Here is a 21467-nt window from a genome sequence, read left to right as displayed (position 1 = left end):
TTTCTTTCAGCACTCTGCACGAGATCCTTCAGCCTTCTTCATTTAAATAAGCCTCTTTTTAACTGGACACAGATCATGCTAGGTAGTTCGTTAACCCTTATTAGTTGGGGGAAAATATTTTTATTAAAACACACACATAGTTGGTAAAGAATTTTAATCATCCAGTTACTTTAATCATCCAGTTACTTCTATAATTAGATTAGAGAATTGGTATGAATTTATGCATTTATGAGTTAAAATAAAATTTAAAAAAATGAGAAGTTACAGAAAGAAAAATATGTTTAGATGATGGTGTTTACAATGTCAAAAACCTGAATTGGTATGTTAAAATTTATCAAGACACAATAAATCAGTTACATTGATTCAGGGTCTAATTCACAACCATGGTCCAAAGGCAAAATTTTATCCCAATTTTGTGCTATTCTGAGTCAGTGATTTTGGCACCCATGTGGAACTGTAGCTCCTAAAATAGAAATCTTTATGTATCTCCAATCACGTTTATCTGCCAGTGGAATTATGGAATTCCTCATGTCAGCCCAACCTCACAATTTTAAAGTAGAATTTGAAAAAAAAAAAAAAAAAAGGAAAGTGAATCATCAAACCATCCCAAAACAGCTTAAAATTATCCTTTCAGGTGTATATAGACAAGCTTTGTCATCTATATCAGCACAAGATGATCCTCTATTATACAGCAAATATAATATGCAGTTATCATTTTGAAACAATTTTAATTTTTCTTGAATGGCACCGGTAATTGTAAGCTCATATTTTAAGCAAAGGTTCAAAGAATGGGAAAATCTTCAGTTTACAAGCAGAACTCAGAGGTGCTTTGGACCAAATGTGTCCTGTAACCTATATTTTAAACGTTATAATCTGCTGAATCTATAAATCCTACTTTTGTGCATTTATAGTTGACGTTATAAGAACAGCTCGACAGTATCCACCTTGCTACTGGAACTGAGCTGGAAATAGCTTGCCTCTGTAAGCTTCTGCCAAAAAGCTTCCCAAGGTCAGAGAATCTGTGACCCTGGGAGTTAGCTGCCACCACCCAAGTGAGAAAACACCTCTTTAAAAACCAGGAAGACATGCTTGGGATGCCTTCCTGTGGGGTAACCCCAAGCTCTTACCCCTCCCTTAGGAGAGAGAGTCTGAAAACAAAGAGGAAGAAATTAAGTTGAAATCTGACATGCATATACACAGACCCTTCTCTAGGACACAGGGATCAAATTATTGCCTCAAAAAGGAGATTTATTAATAAAAGCTTTACACAATAAAGCATACTTGGCTGCTAGGTGTTACAGAGTAACTGAACAAAAGTTAAATTAGAGCACAGACAATTACTTCCCTGGGATTTAGTTTAAAAGTTAGCGCATAGGGGTGTACATCAGCCAGCCTAAGGCCCACACCAAATCCAACATGAAAATAACCTGGCTGGGTCCTAACATTTCCTTTCTACTTACTTATCTGTATGCTCAGATCTCCTTGCGGCCTGGATATTTACTGAATTCCTTAAGTCTGCTCAGGCTTACACACACACACACGCACACAAACACACACGCACATGCGATTCCTCTGCAGGCAACTGCTTCAGTTAACAACCCTCACCCACCCCCAGCTTCCCCCATTGGCTCATCTGGTCGCTTGCTAACAGAGAACCCATTTTTTCTGGGCTCAGTCCTTTATAGACATTCATTTATGATCCGGGCTAATCAACATCTGAAGAACTTTGCTGTCTGCAGTCAGACCTGTGAATAGGCAATTGCCAATTACGTAAAAAGGACAGTGACAGGTGATTCACTCATGTGACAATCTCCACCTTGAAATATACTTTTAGACAAAGAGAAAAATTGAAATTCCTCCACACTGGAAAGGTGTAAAAAGGGCTCAGAGGTTCCTCCATTTTTGTTTTCAGCCTGCCTTGGAAATTGCCTGATGCACTCTAAAGAGTAACAAAAGAGCTTTACAATATTCTGGAAACCCAAAGCAGCAGAGGGCCATTTCTGACCTTAAGCTTTCACTTGATATAAGGACAACTATTTAGGGAAAGAACTCAGAAGTAACTAGATTCTTATTGGAATAGAATTAGCTGTGCATTTTCTCTTTTGTTTAATTTGGTAATTCACCTTGACCTGCTTGTTTTATAACCACTTAAATCCTACTGTTTTGCTTAATAAAAACTCTTGTTTTAAATCAAGCCCTATGTAAATTGTTATTACTTGGAAATATGCACAGTGATAACCTTCCCCCCTTTTTTCTGATAAAATGGCTTACTTAATGAACCCTCCCTGTGCCAATATTTTGCAGAGAGAGAGAGAGGCAGAATTATCTGGGGTTTTGATCCTTTCTGGGAGTTGATTTCCTGGGTGCTGTGCCCTAGAGCTACACTTTCCAGAGCTACAGGAAGTCTTGTGGCACCTTATAGACTAACAGATATTTTGGAGCATAAGCTTTCGTGGGCAAAGACCTGCTTCATCAGGGTCTTTGTCCACGAAAGCTTATGCTCCAAAATATCTGTTAGTCTATAAGGTGCCACAGGACTTCTTGTTGTTCTCGAAGATACAGACTAACATGGCTACCTCTCTGATACCTTCCAGAGCTGTAGTTATGCAATGTCTGCATTGTTCATTTGGGGGTGGGGGGAGTATCCCCAACTCTGTGCCTTGGCTGTGGGAGACCAGAGGATCTGGCTCAGAAGGACGGAGTGATAGGGAGCCCCAGAGGGCAAGAAAGGGAGTGTCAGTGGCCTAATCAGCACACCAGAGAACATCGCCATGGGTCTTCTGTGACCACACCCCATCACACACCTAAGCTCATGGTCCCCATGAAGTAGCTGCCAGCTGATATCCCAGGTAGGCCGTGGAACCAAAATGGAATACAAGCTAGCCCACCAGGGTTCCCCAATCTCCACAGATGGAAGAATGACCACCATTCAGGGCCAATTCTAAGGGTGGACACTCATGGGACAAGTGCCCGATAATATGATCCAGAGGACCACCCAGTGCAGAATCAGCTCAGCAGAAACTTCAACCAGACTCTCTCACTGCTTAGGTGAGTGCTTAAAGATTGAGCTAGTGGCTATTCTAGATCAGCCCACACTCTCCAGCCTGGCCCTGACGTTCTGAAAATGTAAACAAAATTGTTCCACAAAAGTTTTTGGTTTTGATGAATTTTGTGTTTGCTGATTTTTTTAGAAAAAGCATTTTGGCTAAAATTTCCCACCTCCCCCACTTTCAGTATTGCAGCACAGACTTCAGCCAGTTGAACTGAAAACAGCAGTTCCATTAGCTGGCAACAATTCTCCTTGAGCTTGCAGACTGCTTTTCTTCAGGTAGAGCAGTCACTAGAGGGAAATGAGACCTTAGTCTGATTTTTACCTTAGTTAAAGGTTCACAAGTGTGAAAGTATTTTTGATATTTTATTCTTGTTGTAGTTTTGGCTACATAACTAAACTGCTGGGACTCTGTAAGACTGACAGACCAAGCCAAAGATGGGTGAAACTTGGCTTAATCAACTTTCTATTACCTCACTTGGAGAGCTTTCCTACCATGACAACCAAGCTTTCTTTTGAGGACAGCAGAGATAATCATTTTAGAAGATTATTGCAGGCAAGGCATCAGAGGAGGAGGATTGCAGATATCTGCACTAACCTGCTGGGATTTTGAAAAGCAACATGTTTTCACGTACATTGCTCCTGGGGCTCCTGATAAGACATGGAAGAATTCTAAGAAAATAAAATTAAGGTTGCTTTCATTCTCATAAAGCATCATCAGACCTCTTAGGACAGTGCCAAAACCATGAGATGTTACTTCTAGGCACTTCAAAAGAAAGCCAGTTTCCTCAGATAGTGCCAATATACATTTAGTAAACGTTTTGCTTAACATGCCAGAAGTGATGACAATAATGAGTTTCTCTGCTTATGTTAGATTAACTTTTAACCTAAACTTGGAGTACATGGGGCAAGGGAGAACCCTGACTAGCTGACCTAAGGACCAAGGTATGGTTGGATAAAGGAAAGTGTGAGGTAATATGGAAGCCAGCTGCTGCAGGGCTGGCTGCTGGAGGGGAGCTGGTTGCTGTGGGGCTGGCTGTGGCTGGCAGAGTGGGGCTTCAGGCCCTGCTCAACTATCTGGAAATGTGATTATCCACCAAGCCTGTATTGGATAAAAAAAGAATGTCGGATAATTAAAGCTTGGATAATAAATTTTAATAACTATTTGAGTTTACAGATGGCTTTATTGCAGCAATGCATCTCTTTGATATTGAAATTTCCTGTGCCAAGCTAGCATGCTAATTTAAATTAAAAAATATGTTTCAAAACAGATTTGCAAACAACTTTTTACTTTACAGACATACCTGTAAGGAAAACTCAGAAGGTCCATTCCACTCTTGGCATTCTTGCCATACTACTGCCTCTCCTAACGAAGTTAATTTCATGTTTTAAATGAAAAAAAAAAAAAAGTGTTTTACAGGGTGAGCAGTACATGTTAATTAGGCTAAGAGCCTGTTGACTGGAGAGATTAAACTTCAGTGAACAGGAGTATCTGTTTTAAAGCCACTACAGATGGTAAAGGATAATAGATTAAATAATATCCTTCTGACTATGTGAATGTGATGTTAAGTAGCAAGACTATTTTAATTTAGTAGGAAATCACAGAAATATCAATGGACTTTAATCAGATTGCTCCTGAAAGTCAATCTTGCATGATAAAGTGATTGGATTTTCAGTCAGCAGTGTTTTAAAAAGGAATCTATAAGATTTCATATACATGTAATTTCCAGAACATGTTTTAGTTTCCGTTGGGATCCAAGAATACCTGGTTTGAGAGCTAAAGACACTAAGTCACCTACAAACATACCAGGATACAGACCTAATTCTGAGAAAAGAACCGTTACTTATCCTATAGCAGTTGTGTTTATAGTCAATGTAGCCTGACAGTGGGCTTTATGTCTACACTAGTACCCCCCTCCTTTTGAAAGGGGGATGCAAATGAGACACTTCAGAATATGCTAATGAGGCACTGCAATGAATATGCGGCACCTCTAGGATAATGGCAGCCACGGCACTTCAAAAGTTCTGCTTGTGACCATGCACAGCTCATCCACCCGGGGTCCTTTTCAAAAGGACCCCACACACTTCAAAATCCCCTTATTCCTATACCCAAATAAACCGTGCGCGATTGCAAGTTTCAAAGTGTTGCAGCTGCTATTATGCTAATGAGATGCTGCATATTCATTGCAGCACCTCATTAGTATATTCTGAAGTGTCTCATTAGCATCCCCTTTTCGAAAGGTGGGTGCTAGTGTAGACATAGCCTCCGTGTGCGTGAAGACCTCATGCATGTAAGATTGCCATCTTTTGGAAAACAGTGTCCTTGGGATCACACATTTACCCCATTTCTTAATACTCCTGAGAGAGGACATAATAGGAAGCTGCACCATTTACAGGAGAACATGACCCAAAGGACAGGTCTATAAGTCTGGATAAAGCCAAGTTGAGAACCTATTCATGGACAAGGGACCAAACCTGTGGAAAATCTGTTTAGATCTCTCTGGAACCTGACTGTCATGTTATTGGAAGACACCATCTGACTCTGGATAGGCAGATGAACAGAAATGGCTGCCAGATGTCCTTTAATAGAACAGTATGCCAGGCCCTGGTACTTCAAAGCAGGTAGTCCCAAAGTGACTGGACCAAAGATTGGGAAGGAGAGATGCTCCTTTAGCAGCACAGTGGGAACACCTTGCCTACTTTGACACATAACTTTGTCTGGCTGAGGACTTTGTGCTCCCAGTGTGGATCTGCTGGGCCCTCAGAAGAGGACCATTTGTCAGGGTTGGGCCACATAACATCCCTGCTGTGAGGTGGAGAAATGCAATGAAGGGCAGCAAGATGCCACTGTGATTCTGTGACAGCAGGTCTGGTCAGTCTGGAAGGGATCACGGCCAGGCTCAACAATGTTCTGAACCAAATGTTGGCAAAGCCACACAGGAGTGATTATGATATGCAGAGACAAGGCTCAGTTATTGAGTAGGGTATATCTACACTGAGTTCTTTTGGAAAAATCTAGCCATCTTTGCTATTGCTAGACCAAATGGGAGGACTACAAACTGATATTGGTTGGGCCCTGCAATAAACCAGAAGAAACGTCTGAGCTCCTTGGTGGTGGTATGTAGAAATGTGTCTTTCAGATTCAGACCAGCATACCAGTTTCCTGAATCCAGGGAGATGATGGAGGCTGGGGAGACCATGCAGAACTTCAGTTGCACTAGCTATCAGTACCAGTTCTGCAAGTCTAAAATGGGTTACAGACCACCTTGGGCCTTAAAAATTACCAGGAATAGATTTGTTTCTGTATTCCACAGCACCTACCTTCCCCGCACCTAGCTGTGGTAGCCTCTCTACCTCCTGCATGAGGAAACTCTTTTGAGAAGATTCCCTGAAGGGGAACTGGGGTTGGAGGGGTAGAAAGCAAATGAAGGTTGTAACCCTGTGTCACCATATTGAGGATCCATTGGTAATTCTTCCACTCTGCTCTGCGCTGGTCAGAGTATTGTATCCAGGTCTGGGCACCACTTTTCAGATGATGGTACAGGAGCTATTCGTGGGGGGGAGGAAGTCTAAAAAAGCCAAGGGGCAGGGCACTGTAGCCACATGGCTATGAAAATGCAGAGAGTGAGAGAGAAGCTCCTTTGTTTTCAGTGGCTAGAACTGAAGTTTTTCAGCAGACTCAGCTTAATATGAAATTCTAAGCCCTTTACAAGGCCTCGGCAACAGCAGCTTGGTAGAAAGGCAACCATTTGGGAAAAGTAATTGGGCTAAACAATTTTTGTACCGACCCCAGGAAATTGTCATATATCATAAGTTGAAACCCAAAACACGCTACAGAATCAGTGATCTTTTGATATGAGAATTAGAGGGGATATCTAAAAAGATGCCTTTCATTACTGAACCACATCTTCAAGTAATTTTTTAAAAAAATATCACAAAGCAAGGTTTATTATAGTACTTTTGCACATTTTTAATATACTGACATATGAAAACAGCAATTCAGCTTCACTGGAAATAGATTTTTCAAGTTTACCCTAAAAATGAAAACTAAACTTTTCTTTCACCATCATGTTACAAGTTGTTTTAAGATTCCTGAGCTTCAGTTTTAGAAGCAAAATGTTATAAAAATTATTTAGCTAGATAAATTGCATCCTTGAATCTGAACATTGCAAGTAAAAAATAATTTAGCAAGAAGGCCCCTTTTTCAAAAGTCCATCTGTATGCACTTGAAACATAAACGTAACTGACTCTAAATGGTTAAAAGACATAACAGACCAGCTTTCTGGCCATTTCTGAATATTTTCAGGTATTCGAAAAGCATAACAGTGCACCTGTTTTGAAATGGCAAGGAATTCTGAAATATAAATGGCATCAGATGTCATCATTTCTATCTTTCAATTTTCCACAAAGTAAATACAACTCAAAGAACAGTGGAGGAATTGCGGCACAGTTTAAAAAGATATTTTGTCAATATGTCATTTCCAAATGCCATATAAAAGTATTGCCCCCTGGTTCCATTAGCAAGAATTCTGCTTTGCTACATGTTTTTTTAATTGAGTGCACAAGGACAGGTTTGTAGTCAAGACCAGAATCCTGGTAAGTGGTACATATATCTCTCCTAATTCTGAGATGTTGTGGGTTGCAACCTTAGAAACTTAAGTGATCTAATTAGAAGATTTAGAAAATGGAAACTAATGAAAAAAACAAGTTATATTGGTTATTTGCACTGAAGAAATCAAGCACATAAGGTTGTATCTACAGCATTGTCATCACGGAGGAAGAGACAAAACAAAACACAAAGAAATATCCAAATCTAGTTATCTGTATTTTGGTTCCATGAACTAGATTGAAGTTAAATAATTCACCAAACACCAACTTCATTTTTTCCCCCTAGTCCAACAGATGAGATCTACTTCAGAACTTTCTGGCTCCGATCTGTCCTGTAATAGCCCCTTTTAAAGGCTAATTCCTCTTATTACCTCCTCCAAGGACTTTGCTTATTCAGTGATCTCTTTCGGTGCTTTCGTTTCTTGCCCAAGCTTTTGTGACCATGACTTCTCTCTCTATCTTGCCTGCTCTCTCTACTGAAGGCCCTCTTATGCTGGGTACGATCTGGGCTCATGCTTCTTCGGTGAGGGCTGTGACTCTTGCTAGGGTATTTATGGAGTTTTCTCTCTTTCCTGTACCTTTCATCTTGACTACTCAAGTCCCTTCTATATTTGCTTTTTTCCTTTTTATCATTGCTATTATCAATACTTGTGTCACTGCGTGAATGGCTGCTCCCCTTACTTGGCTCTCTGTTACACTTGCCTTGCTCAGAAGATAGGTCTTTCTTGCACACATTCTGGTCACAGTTTGATGTACTCTTGTGTTGCTGGTTATTGGCAGGAATACAAGAAAGCACACCTGAACTCCTTTTATCAGAAGAGCTTTCAGAGCTATTGAAATTAAGTTCCTTAACATTAGTTTCCTTGTGAAGGTTTCCATTTAAATACTTGGATTGAGAGTTCTCACTTTCACTGGCTATTACTTCCCTCTGACAGCCCAGATTTGAGTTACCCATAATGGACTGTACCGAGGTAGACGTTATGCAGCTGGACGACACAATCTTTGGACCACCCATAGCAGTTTTCAACAGTCCAGACTGAGAAGCCTTACTTTCCTCCTTGCTCTGTTTGGTCTCATCAATTTTCTTGCTGAGGAGATTGCTTAATAGCTTCTCCCTTAGCTCCTTCTCTTTTCTTTGTAATCCAAGTGCTCTCTCTTTTTCCTCCTCTACACGTCTGAGTTCAGCCGCTTGGAGCCTTCGTCTCTCCTCCAACTCCTGAAGACGAACTCTTTCTTCGTTATGTTCCTGCTCCAAAAGCTTTACTGTCTGGAAGACATTGAGGGAGAGGCAGAAAATGGAAAAGAAAATTTAAGGATTATTTTTGCTTCTGTTTCCCAAAAATTCTGCTGTTAAATAAATTAGAATTTTTCATATACAAGTGAAACATGCTGCAAAAAAGAAAATAATTTAGGTTATGTCTTCACAACAGGAAAGATCAACCTTACTGTTGTTGTTGATCTTCCGGAGTTCAATTTATCATGCCTAGTGAGCACATGCTAAACTGAACTTACAGAGTGGGCTCATCAGCACTGTTACTCCTGTCTCCCATGAGGAGCACGGGAAGTTGATGGGATAATGTGGAAACCCAAACTAAGGTATATTGACTCCAGCTATGTAATTAACATAGCTGAACTGCATACCTAAATTCAACCTTCCACTGTAGTGTAGACCTGCCCTCACAGAACTCTGTGCATTAAGGATACTGGACAACAGATACACCTGAAATGAAAAACGAGTCAGTAAGTAACTGGTAATGGGACATGGTACTTTAACTCTCCCTGTTACCAGTCAGGACCCAATATCTGAGCAATAATCATTAATATCCAACAACTCTTCAGGAATCTATATGAAATGAGTTGAGCTCAGTCCAGTTCCTAATAGATAAGTGTCAGCATTACAGTAATTAGCAGTTAACATTACTAGTAGTAAACATCATTAGTATTTTTGTTGGCAATCACAAAACTCAAGCACTGTGGAATGGGTCAAAGACTAAAACTCACCCTGCTACAGTAAATTATAAACACAGTTAAACTAAAACTTTAGGTCTAATTTGAGCTAAATTGGCACAACATGAGCAACAGAAAAATATTTAGTTACTTCATGTACATTTAAAATTGAAGTTTCTATTTTGTTAATTGTCTAATAAAAATCAACAAAATATTGTTATTTAAATATTACTCAGCTCTGAGATACAGAGGCTTAGTTTAGTCCTCTGCAAGTTTTACCCTAGATGTGAAGGGAAAGGCAGCTAGCCGCAGAAAATGGTACAGAAATTATATTTTCTGGTATTTGATTCAGTGCAGAGCACAGTAGTACCTCAACTACATTTTAAGCTGCAGCAATGAACAAGAATTTAAGGTTTTTTAAAAAGGAAAATCTCTGAAATTCTTTAAGCATTATTTTACTTGGAGTGAAACTATTATTAGACTCTACACAATGGGTATCAAGAACTGCTAGGGTGATGTACACATGGATGATGTGATGGATGAAAAGGAACACCGAGTTAAGATGCTAGTGCTGCATTTATGCTAAAATACATTAAAATACCATTCATGTATGATGGCAGCAAGAGACAAAGCTGTTCATTGCCAGCTACTGTTATGTTACTAATTAGTAAATGTTAACCATTTTCCCAAAATATCTGCTATTATAGCTTTTTCAAGAACTAAGACAATATTGTATCCTATTTTAGGGACCATTTGGAAACACTGTTGATAACCACAGACTCAGACATGATTTGAAACAATTTCATCCTCACTGTCAGTGGGTAACATCTTTGCATTTTTGCAGTTTTCTTACTCCTGCTTTTGCAACTATTAGCAAATGAAACTGCAATAATCCCCACTCAGTGAAAGGGAAAGACAACAGTTGAGTAAACTTCTCATGGCCACGAGTAATGCAGTGACAAAGCCAAAAAAACCACAAACTTGGAAGCATCTGTCTTATTCCCTGGCTCAGTTCACTCTATACCATGTTTCCCATACATTTGTTTCTTGGTTCTCAAAGTATTGGAGCAGGCCTCTTTCTCAACTGAGGCATACTGTTACTCAGGTAAGTAATTTCAGGCTCTTTTTTTACTCCATCTCTGCCTTGTTAGGTAATAGATACATAGGCAGACATCCTGTGGCTGCAAGACAGGCTCTTTATGAAAGTTCATAATCTGTAATATTCAGAGGGCTAACTTTTGGCACAGGTGATAGCTACATGCTTGGGCTTAGGAACACGTAAAAGTCAATTAAAATTTTACTCTATCAGATTTTATTTTTGTTAGCTCTTGAAATAATATAAAAGATCTTTTCAAAAAGTTACCTTTGCTCTGCTAAGAAGTTCTGCAATTAGTCTAATGGACTGAAGATTTCTCTGAGCTAACAGGAGCTTCCTCTCCTCTAGTCTTATTTTTTCCTGTAGTTTTTTCTGCTCTTCCGCTTGCATTTTTTCAAGTTTCTTTTTGTTTCTACGAACTTCACGATCTTTCTGTTTCTGTTCTCTTTTGCGTAACTTTTCTTCTCTTTTTCTCTCTCTCTCAAGTTCTTCAAGTTCCTTCTGTTTCCTAAGAGTGATTAGTTTGTACATTAGCCATAACAGGAACAATTCTAGACTTTCATTCGTATTACAATTTAAGTTAAAAATACAGCATTTTGTTATTTTTCAGAAAAGACAGGTCTTGTTAATGGCTGATACCTAGACAGAAATAGGAAATATCACATATGAATTTGGTGGACATTTTAAAATATTTTTATTCCCACAGAAAACTGAACGGATATCAGATGGAGCAAGGGCAAGCAAACCATGGCAATTTTTTTAGATTGCCTATACAATACAATCTTGAAAGGGGACAGAAGTAAATAATGCCTTTAAAGCATTTGTGAACATTTTTGCAATTCTCCAGTGAAACAATTAGTGTTGCAAGCTTCTTGTCTGGGATGTTTCAAGTGTTAGATAAATACTGATAAAAATGAAGCATTCTGCTTACTACTTATAATTGGAAACTACTGGGTTTTTTTCTGTTATCAGTATCAATCTTTCATATCCAACTCCAATGCAGTATAAGTGTGATAAGAAAAATAAATTACTACTTAGTGTATGCTGTGTGATAACTGATGTAACAGGTGATAGACTTTTTCCACAATCTTTTTTTTTTTTTGTTAGCAATATATTTATGGAGATGGGGAAGCTTAGGTATTCCAAACAAAAAAAACTCTTTCAGCCAGGATCAGCAGGCTCTTCATTAAGAGTGAGCATCATTCCTACCAGAACAAAGTTGGAGTCTAGAACAGTTTCATTCAGAAAACCTGTTGGGTTCTCATGAAATGAAAGTCTGACCCAATCCATCAACATGCCACTAGGCTGCAGTACAGCTCCTCCACAACATCTTTTATCAAGCCCCTTCTAGTCTATCCTGAAGATTAACACAGTGAACAGTACATCACTGTTTTCCCTACAGGGTGGGTTTGGGGCTACTCCTTCAGTGACAAAGCAGTTCAGTGGTTAATATTGTGTGAAGATGTCACCTTTGAGGCTAAGCTTGAAGAATAAACAACAGTCTGCTGTATGAGAAAATCACCATATTTAAGGTATTTTTCTGTGTGCTTCTTTGGAACACAACACCTTTGACTTCTGAATGGAATAAACAAACATGGGGACACAAAATCTTCGTTCTACAAGAACTGAGATTTAAGCCTGGTCTATGCCAGGGAACAAAATTGATCCCAGATACACCATTTTGGCTATGACATTTGTTCCCTGGTAGATCAAGGCTCTTTGGGCTCTCATGGACATTCCTTAGTCACCGTGACAGCGTGGAGTACCAGGGTCAACGGTCAAGCGTAGAGAGATCTAGTTTGCCACGTCTTCACAGATGCAGCAAAATTAAATCCCAGAGCATTGATCACGGCATGTGGACGCGTTGCAAGTACAGTATTGCCTATTCATAGTAGGAAGAGAATAAGGGGAAGAAACGTACTTTTTTTTGCTTCATCATATTAAAATTCAAAAAAATAGATACAAGTCAGGTCTACCTTTCCTGCTCCTTTTTTTTTTCTTCTGCTTCTTTCTCTCTTCGTTTTTGTTCTTCTCTTTGCTGTTCAAGTTCTTTAAGCTTTAGCCGTTCAAGCTGTCGTTTCTTAATCGATGCATCACTCAGGTGTTTTGTTGAATCAAAGGAAACCTTTAGAGAGAACAGTTAAGAAATAATGAGTTCAAGAGGTTAAAAAAATTCTTATCTAGTACATTTAAGTGGCAGCTTTGCTTTCACTTCATCCTGAAAACAAAAGATTTGGGGACTTCTGTATTTTTATGCTTGTTCTTGCAAGTTTTGTCATGCAAGAAAGAATAAATATGTTTTTTGCACAAATCTGGGGAACCATCCAGCAAGAAGTACATAAACAGTGCATTCAAATGTTTCGTCAAACCTTGAGACATAATTTTCTAAACTTGCTAACTTCCATTTGGTATCAAAAGCCTACATTTTACTCGTTTATCAAACTAAGTGAATGGTTCCTAACTTAACACAAACAAATATTATTTAACCAAATTAAAAAGAAAATTACATTTTCTTATGCTCCACGAATTTAAAATCCATCTGAAATTTAACTTATTCAAAAGTAATACTGATTTCTGCTATTTGAAGACCTGAATCCTAAGCCCTGTACCTAGTGAGCTTAGCCTAAAATAATAAATGTACGTACTTCTACATGACTTTCAATTTTAAATTATCTCATAAATATCAATCCCCTATATCTGCAAAAGGACAGTGGAGATAAACCTGCACCCCAACAGCCACATATGAGCCACTGGGTTTCTATGGTTATGTCTACACTAGTTCCCTACTTCGAAGGGAGGATGGTGAGTAGGGTGTCAGGAGATTATTAAGGAAGTGCTGCGCGGCATATACAGCACTTCATTTAGCTAATTCTCCCCCATGGCAACTTCGAAGTATTAAACTTGAAAATGCCAGCTCGCTTGTAGAGATGGCTCACCAGCCGGTACTTCGAAGTGCCTGGGCAACTTCTTTTGAGTAAGTAAAGGGACTTCGAAGTTGCCTAGGCGCTTCGAAGTATCTGCAGGTTAGCCGTGGTTACATGCGAGGTGGCACTTCAAAGTTTAACACTTCAAATTTGCCACGGGCGAGAATTAGCTAAATGAAGTGCTGCATATGCCACACAGCACTTCCTTAATAATCTCCCAACACCCTACTCACCATCCTCCCTTTGACGTAGGGAGCTAGTGTAGACAAGTCCTGTGTGTGTGTGTCCCACAAGACATTTTGTTTACGATTGCTCACATGCAGGATATCAGATTCCACTGGTTTCCAACTGCAGAGTTCTCTCCCTAAGGGTATTAAAAATTACATGCACATAACACAAAGGCACATGCAGTGAGGCGCATTTTGGTTGCACATACTGAGTGTAACAGACATGTGCTTCCTCTGCCTCCTGCCAAAGCACTGGTATAGTTCAATCAGTACGCCCGCTAATTCTAGGTAATCAAGTGCAGCTAGTGAAAATTACCCTATCCCAGGACAACAATTTTGCAGCCCACTGACATTAGGAAGGGCCACTCATACAGCCACTCACTAGCCTGTGTTGCCCATTGCTGAGATAGGGGAATATTATATTTCATTATATAGCTATAAAATTAATGCTTAAGCATTGGCCTTTGTAGGCATCATACAACCATGACATATACCTGTTATCTAATATTGTGGCCTTCTAATTAACAAGCAGTAGAAGGTGCAAAAACTCAGTGTATTTTGTGAGTGTGCTATGGGTGTGTATGTATTTACAAATGTAAGTCACATGCTGAACCTAAACTATCTATTTGTTTGGCACATTCATAGGAAAATTAAACTTTTACAACAGAGATCCTTTTCACAGAGAAGAAACCAAATATAGTGTTAAACTCATGGCAAGCATCTATAGTATGAATTCAACTTACTCAAGTGAGCAGAAATCTGAATTGCATTTGAAGTGCAGATAAAAATAAAATTTGATAAATTTGTTGCATTATGTGATATCAACCCATTTTTAAACTGTACTTGAAAAATTCATAAAAACATATTTGCATAACACCTGAAAATCTGGTGCATATTTTCATGTTATTGCTACTATCCTGTTGAAAGGTTTTAGTTTTATTGGTAAACCTGAGATGCACAGGCAGCAGACACACAAAGAAACTAAAGATCAGACTCCATTTGGAAAACAGAAAGGGGTTCTGTCTTCTGGTGGGGTGTGCTCCCCCACATTGACATTGAAAGGGTTAGCATAGGTTAACTGTCCTCTCTGGTCTATTAAGCCACAGGATGGGTAATTTAAGGCTCAACAGAAAGCCTTAATTAGTGGATCACCTGTGTAGGAACAGGCAGGGCACATACATAATACAAGGAGTTGACAGCAGAAGAAGGTTGCAGGGAAAATAGTTGTATAATGCAGACCTTGACTGCTGACCATGTGATTTCAGCTGGGACAAGTAGAGGGTAACACCAGCTTCCCTTAGCAGCCATTGGGGTAATGGCACCACACAGAAAACCACCAAGAGACTGTCTAAGATTGCTGGTAAAGAAAATGGAACCCCAGGACGAGAAAAAACATGCGTACTGATCTAGCCAGAGGCCTGACTCACAAAGAGGGAGCTCCCTGAATTGTGAAGTGAGAGAGAGCAGCAACAGGGCATGCAACAATCAGAAGGTTGTCTTAGAGCAAGGAAGAGCTAATCTGCAGAGACACCACATGCGGTGAGCTGACCTCTTGACATATCTGCCTTGTGCTAATATATGGGGTATAGACCTTAGGCTTCTAAGGATCCTAATGGGAGCAGGAAAGGATCCACTGATTGTCTTTCACATGGGAATGAATGATACTGCTAGATTCTTACGAGAATGCATCAAGAGAGACTATTACAGGCTGGGGAGGACACATGGGATGTGTTCACACCAGCCCCTCTTTTCAGAAGGGGCATGTTAATGAGGGAGTTCAGAATATGCTAATGAGTCACTGGCATAAATATGCAGTGCCTCATTAGCATAACGGCAGCCACGGTGATTCAGAAGTGCCGCTTTCAAATCGCACACCAGCCGTGTAGCCGGAGGCCTTTTGAAACAACCCCCAGAACTTCGAAAGCCTCTTCTTCCCATTTGTTTTGGGAAGAAAGGGCTTTCAAAGTCCTGGGGATCATTTTGAAAGGCCCCCGGCTACACACCATTTGAAAGCAGCACATTCAAATCACCGTGGCTGCCGTTATGCTAATGAGGCACTGCATATTTATGGCAGCAACTCATTAGCATCTTCCAAACTCCCTCATTAACATGCCCCTTCCAAAAGGAGGGGGCTCATGTAGACACAGCCTTAGAGAATGGAAACTCTGATGATGCTCAGTAGCTCTATCTTTCCCTAGAAAGAGAGACCAAAGACGAGAAACAATTCTGATGATCAACGGATAGCTCAGGAAGAGTTATAGCAGGGATACTGGCATAGTGAAACACTGGGAGTCTCATGGACAGAGTACTGTTCTTGCAGAATGCTCATTACCTGATGAGGCAGGCAAGGAAAGAGACTTCCATGAAGGAGGATAACAAAATTAAAAGTTTTTTGAACCAAGACTTTGGGGGAGACTGTTGGTAGATGATTCTATAATATCCAGGTCAATACTAATATTGAGCAGGAGGAAACTCAAGAAAAAAGATTCAACAATGGGGAAGGAATAGCTGAGAACAGGAAGAGAGACATCAAGAGAAAAGTGAGCACTAATAAAAATGACAAAAGCAGATAGGTGGCAATACTGTCAGTAGAATGACTGCTCTGTACTGGGTTAGAAATCGGGGCAAAGCCCACCAGAAAATACTAAGATGTTTGTACATCAATCCAAGGAGCCTGAACAACAGAATACAGGAACTAGAATTACTGGGGCAGAAAGTGAAACCAGATATTATAGGAATAACAGAACATGGTTTAGTGGTACTCACAACTTGAGTACAAGGATTGAAGGGGATGTGTTCCTCAAAGATTGAACAAGAGAAAGGTGGTGAAAGAGAACTGCATATTCTGAGATATACTAAAGAAATCAGAAGTGATGGCACGGATAAAACATGAGTCTGCTCGGACAAATGGGGGCTACAAAAATTGATCTGCAGTTTCTTTGTGAGAGAAGGGAGATTGTGCTAACAAATTTAGATGAGGCGTTAGCCAGGATTGGGAAATTCTGTTGCATTTCCCCAAAACCAACGGATAAAACATGCGTTATAGTCACTTCAGGGGGAAAAATAGTGGGACAGCACTTAGGGTATGCTATAAACCCCCAGGATCTTATCTGGATCTGAAAAGAGGCCTCTTTCACAAATATTACTGTGATCTTCTGAGAGACTCATTTCCAAGATATATAGCTGAAAACAAAAGCTCAAATGGCTCACTGGGACCAAACCAGTGGGCCTGAATAATCTGCATCCAAGATTAAAACAGCTTGATAAAAAAATACACCTACAGATGTTTGAAGTTACTCATGGGCCTGGATTATTAAAGGAAGATCCAGGGAAGATGGGTTAACATTCACCAGCACAACTGTTTAAGAAATTAAACATGGCATTTAGAACACAGACCTAGTTCGCACATTTAGTTTCCCCTCACTGTGCTATTCCAAGCCCAAGGACTCCATCAATATTAAGAGTTTATTTGGTGCAACATGATCCCTCCCTACCACACCTTACTTTTGAGATTTCACTGTAGATGTTGAGAGATTGTAGATAGAGAGTCAGCATAAATTGCAACTATATATTTTAACATACACGTAAAGGACATTCAACAGAAGTTTTTTCCCCTTAAGGTATATTACATAACTCTGCAGTTCCTCACCTTTATATTGCAAGCCACTGCTTTGCCGTCATCACCTTTGTACATAAGTTTCATCCCTCGCAGGGCATTCATGGCCTTGATGAAACCTACATACTCGCAATACTGAACGTAAGCTTCAAAATTCAAATGGCCTCCAAAACTGAAGGTATGAAAATTTCTACCAGTCATTTCTTCTCTATATGGATCCAACATTGGTATATCCACATTACGTATTTCTCCAAATTTCGTAAAGACTTTTATAAGGACTTCTTCACTTGGTTTTTCTGAGCCAGAGTCCTTCAGTGCAAACCATTTGCAAGGTAACCCCTCTAAGTGAATGGTGTCTGGTCTCTCCCCCGGCAAAGTTTCATTCATATCTTTTGCATCACGAAAAAAAGAGTCCCAGTCATGTCTAGTAGGAAAGTCAATTTTATATTCTGCAGCACGAACTTTTAAAATGTCAGAGAAGCCACTAAGTTTTATTGTTTTGCCATCAAGGCATGCGAGAAAGGACTTAACCAAACTCTTGTTTTCAACTTCTCCTTCAAAACGAATAAAATCCATGGTGCTTTTGGAAATCCGTAGTGTGGAAAATTGATGAGTTTGCACCATTCCCTTTAGTCTTTCCATCACTTCCCAGTTGGAAATTGATTTTCCTGGTTGCTTCAGCTGAGGAAGGGCCACACTGATAGTCATTTTTGTAATGGGTTTAAGATATAACCCATAGGGAGCACAGAGCTCTACTGCTTCTGATGTATCATGAACTATGGTAGCAGCCGCCATAGCACAAAGGAAGTATAAAATCAGTAAGGAAAATGTATACTAAGTTAGCATTAACTGAGGCAAGTAGTCCCTATCTGTAAATAACTGACCATTTCTGAGACTTAAACATTACCAAGTAAAACAACTGACTCTTGGAATAAGCATTAATTAGGAAATTTAGAAAACCATTCATAATGCCAATGCTGTTAAACATTAAGTATATGAATTTAGTTCCACAATGTAAATATTATAGTCATAAGTAATATGTCCCCAGGTAAACTGAAAAACTGAATGATGAAAGTGATTTGATATACACCAACTCAACGGTTAGCTAGACTTCAAGAGGAAGCATTGTGGAAGTCATGTCATCAGCCAGTACTGACACATGCAGAATAATTAAAGTGTCAACCAGCAACAGTTACACTGCAGTGGTCCAGCCTTGAAGAAGTTCATATTCTCAATCAGATGGCTTCATTCTGTAAGGAAAAAGAGAAACAAATGCACATTTAAAGTGAAAAACTAATCTTATGACTCTTGCCCAGACCTGAACAAGTTACAGGTGGTGCAACATGAAGGCAGTGAGAGCCTTCCTCCAGGACTGGAAACATCAACAAAAAACCCATTTGGTTACCAAGGCCATAAATATGGGGGTAAAGAAGAAAGGGTTGGAGGAATTAATGGTCAATAGAATATAGTTTCTCAAATCACATGTGTGGGTAAATCACGTAAAAAGATAATTTTAAAAATTGGTTAGACCTATGTGACTTGACACAGATTTACCGGAGATTTACAAATACAACACTTTTGATTAATACTATAGAAATAAACGTGAAAATAATAGACTTCTATCACGTAGGCCGTGATACGTGTCTACACTTAGGAAAAACTTCGAAATGGCCATGATAACGGCCAAATCTAAGAATACTAATGAGGCGCTGAAATGAATATTGAGCGCCTCATTAGCATGCTGCCAGCCGCAGAACTTCGAGAGTGCCACGTTTCACTCCTGTGAGGCTTGGCTACACAGGGGTCTTTTTCGAAAAGGACCCTGCAAACCTGGAAAACCCCTTATTCCTATCAGCTGATGTTTCAAAGTGCTGCATTTCATTATTCCCATCAGCTGATGTTCCATTTCAGTGCCTCATTAGTAATCTTTGACTTGGCCATTAGCATAGCCATTTCCAGGTTTTTCCTAAGTGTAGACATAGCCTAAATATCAACCACTGACTTCACCTTACACACGCAGACATGAAAAAATATTTCCATCTGTAACAAGTGACATTTACAATCAGGCAAAAAAAGAGGAAGGCCGAGCACCTGTTGCGAGTTTGCTTTGCAGCTAATTATTTTGCGTATTCGGGCGATTGACCTTTCAATCATTAGCTCTGAGAAACGCCGACGGGCAGCAGATAATTACTGTCTGATCCCGCCCCCCGGAATTCTGCACAGCAGCGGAAGTTTAAAAGGGCAGAAACAAAGTTTTGAGAAGCTGTAAAACCACCTCGGCTCGCGCCCGCCCGGGGAACACCCCGCAGCCGAGGGAGCGACCCCAGCACAGCGCAGGGAGCGGAGCTGAACCGTCCCTCGTCCCACTCGACTCCGGGCCCCAACAGCACAGCGGGGGCGGCCCGGGCTCCGCACAGGGCGACGGGGTTGTGGGGGGAGCGAATATTTGCAGGGTCAAAGGTCACAGCTTCCCCCTCCCCCGAGGGCTCCGCTCTCCCCGCCGAGCGGAAAGGCCTCGAGTCCCGCATCCCCCGACGCCCTGACTCACCCGCCGCGTCGCTCTCCGGCCTCTTGCCGCCGCCAGCTCTGTAGGACCTCAAAGAAAACAGAACAGCGGCCCAGCTCGCCGGCGTCCCATAACCCCCTGCAGGCCAACTTCCGCTTCCGGGTTGGCTCGCCCATCGGAAAGCGGGGAGCGAACGAACGAACGAACGATTCCAGAGCGACCTGGAAGTGGCCGGGCTGGGCCGCAGCTCCGCCTCCACGGACGACCAGCCCGGCGCGGAGTGCGGCCGCGCGCCCCCTGGCGGCCGGAGGAGGGGGCGGCGCTTCCTGTGGGTGGAGCTTCTGGGGCCGGGGCCAGAGCCAAACCCTGGCGCATCATCACGCTCCCCGTCCCCCCACCCTGGACCACCGCCAGCCAGGCTGGCACCCGCGTGGCACTGCCCCAGCTCAGTGGGCCGGAGCGGGGCCTCTTGAGCAGCCTGTGAACTGAAGCCCGGGCCGGGTCCGTGTGGGGCTGGTAGCGGGGCTGCAGGCACCCGGCTGTGACAGACCCCGCTGTAGGAGTTGCCAGGGCTGCCTCTTCACCTGCCCTGCCCCGCCCCGTCCCCCACCCCCCTTGGCTGCCCCACAGGAGCGGCACCGCAATCCGCACTCCCCCATCCTAGCAGGCAGGCGCTGCTGCTGGTGTCTGCAGCCCAGCCCACGGTTCTCACTCGTACTCTTTCCTGATACTCTTTCCTCTCAAATCTCCCACCACCATTTTCCGTAGAGTGGCCACTTCTTTAGGCTACATCTATGCTACGAGATAAATTTGACTTTAAGGTAGTTAGTTCAAAATTACCACTTGACTTTCTTCACTGTAAATACCACCAGTGTGATTAAGGAAGTTCTAATATCGAAACAATGTTGTCCAAGCTGGCTAGGGGTAGTGCCAAGTTCAAATTTAAAAGTTCTAATGAAAGCCGGTGTGGAAGTGGCATGTCTTAAAATTGAATTTATTAGCTCCAGAGGTGCCCTGCGTGTAACCCACAATACCCCACAGTAATACACTCTGGCTGCCTCCATCTCTGCTGTTCTCCAGAAGCCCAGGAATGAGGTAACAGGAAACCTGCAAATTTGAATTTAGCACCAGGAAGCCTGTAGCTGTAAGGTCATAATTGTATGAGAGGCTGAGAAACTTCTTCATATCAGCACTGTGAGTGCATCCACTTACTCGAAATAGCCCCATCATGGAGTTCATGTGTAACCTTTCTGCCGGAAAGAGTCGGTAGCACCCAGGGCTGGGTTCAACATCTAGGGGTTCCTTTTCATCCATCGCACACAGAACTGGCTCGAGCCCCCACTCAGTAGCCTGGGAAATTCACACATCCCTGGGTGTCTTGGAGAGACAGTGCTTCCCCACTTGCAAGCACAGAGTCTGAGTGTAGAAAAAACTTTTAATGAAAGAGGCAGAAAAGTCAATTGGCATAAGCTTGGGAAAATACCACACCCAGAG

General features: G+C 41.3%; 1 protein-coding gene across 1 annotated transcript; it reads right to left on the bottom strand.

Annotated features, from left to right (window-relative positions):
• Nucleotides 1-6825: 6825 nt before the first annotated feature.
• AKAP17A (A-kinase anchoring protein 17A) lies at nt 6826-20115 on the bottom strand. The gene is made up of 5 exons (XM_074983318.1): nt 20016-20115; nt 17501-18717; nt 12677-12825; nt 10968-11208; nt 6826-8924 (listed from the first exon to the last, which is right to left on the bottom strand). Exons 2-5 carry the CDS (start codon nt 18260-18262, stop codon nt 8025-8027), a joined length of 2052 nt encoding a protein of 683 aa, XP_074839419.1. The 5' UTR covers nt 18263-18717; nt 20016-20115; the 3' UTR covers nt 6826-8024.
• Nucleotides 20116-21467: the final 1352 nt, after the last annotated feature.

Source organism: Carettochelys insculpta, chromosome 1 (assembly GCF_033958435.1).
Source record: "Carettochelys insculpta isolate YL-2023 chromosome 1, ASM3395843v1, whole genome shotgun sequence".
Classification (NCBI taxonomy): Eukaryota; Metazoa; Chordata; order Testudines; family Carettochelyidae; genus Carettochelys; species Carettochelys insculpta.
The sequence above is the reverse complement of the archived record's forward strand: the minus strand, read 5'-3'. Positions and strand labels throughout refer to the sequence as shown.

What these genes read in the sequence shown, in the direction of transcription:
- AKAP17A (XM_074983318.1), bottom strand. Translation starts at nt 18,262, where the DNA reads ATGGCGGCTGCTACCATAGTTCATGATACATCAGAAGCAGTAGAGCTC. An exon ending in CAGTGGCTTGCAATATAAAG is followed by an intron (nt 12,826 to 17,500) that starts GTGAGGAACTGC and finishes TTCTCTCTAAAG; the next exon opens with GTTTCCTTTGATTCAACAAA. An exon ending in AAAAAAAAGGAGCAGGAAAG is followed by an intron (nt 11,209 to 12,676) that starts GTAGACCTGACT and finishes AATCACTCTTAG; the next exon opens with GAAACAGAAGGAACTTGAAG.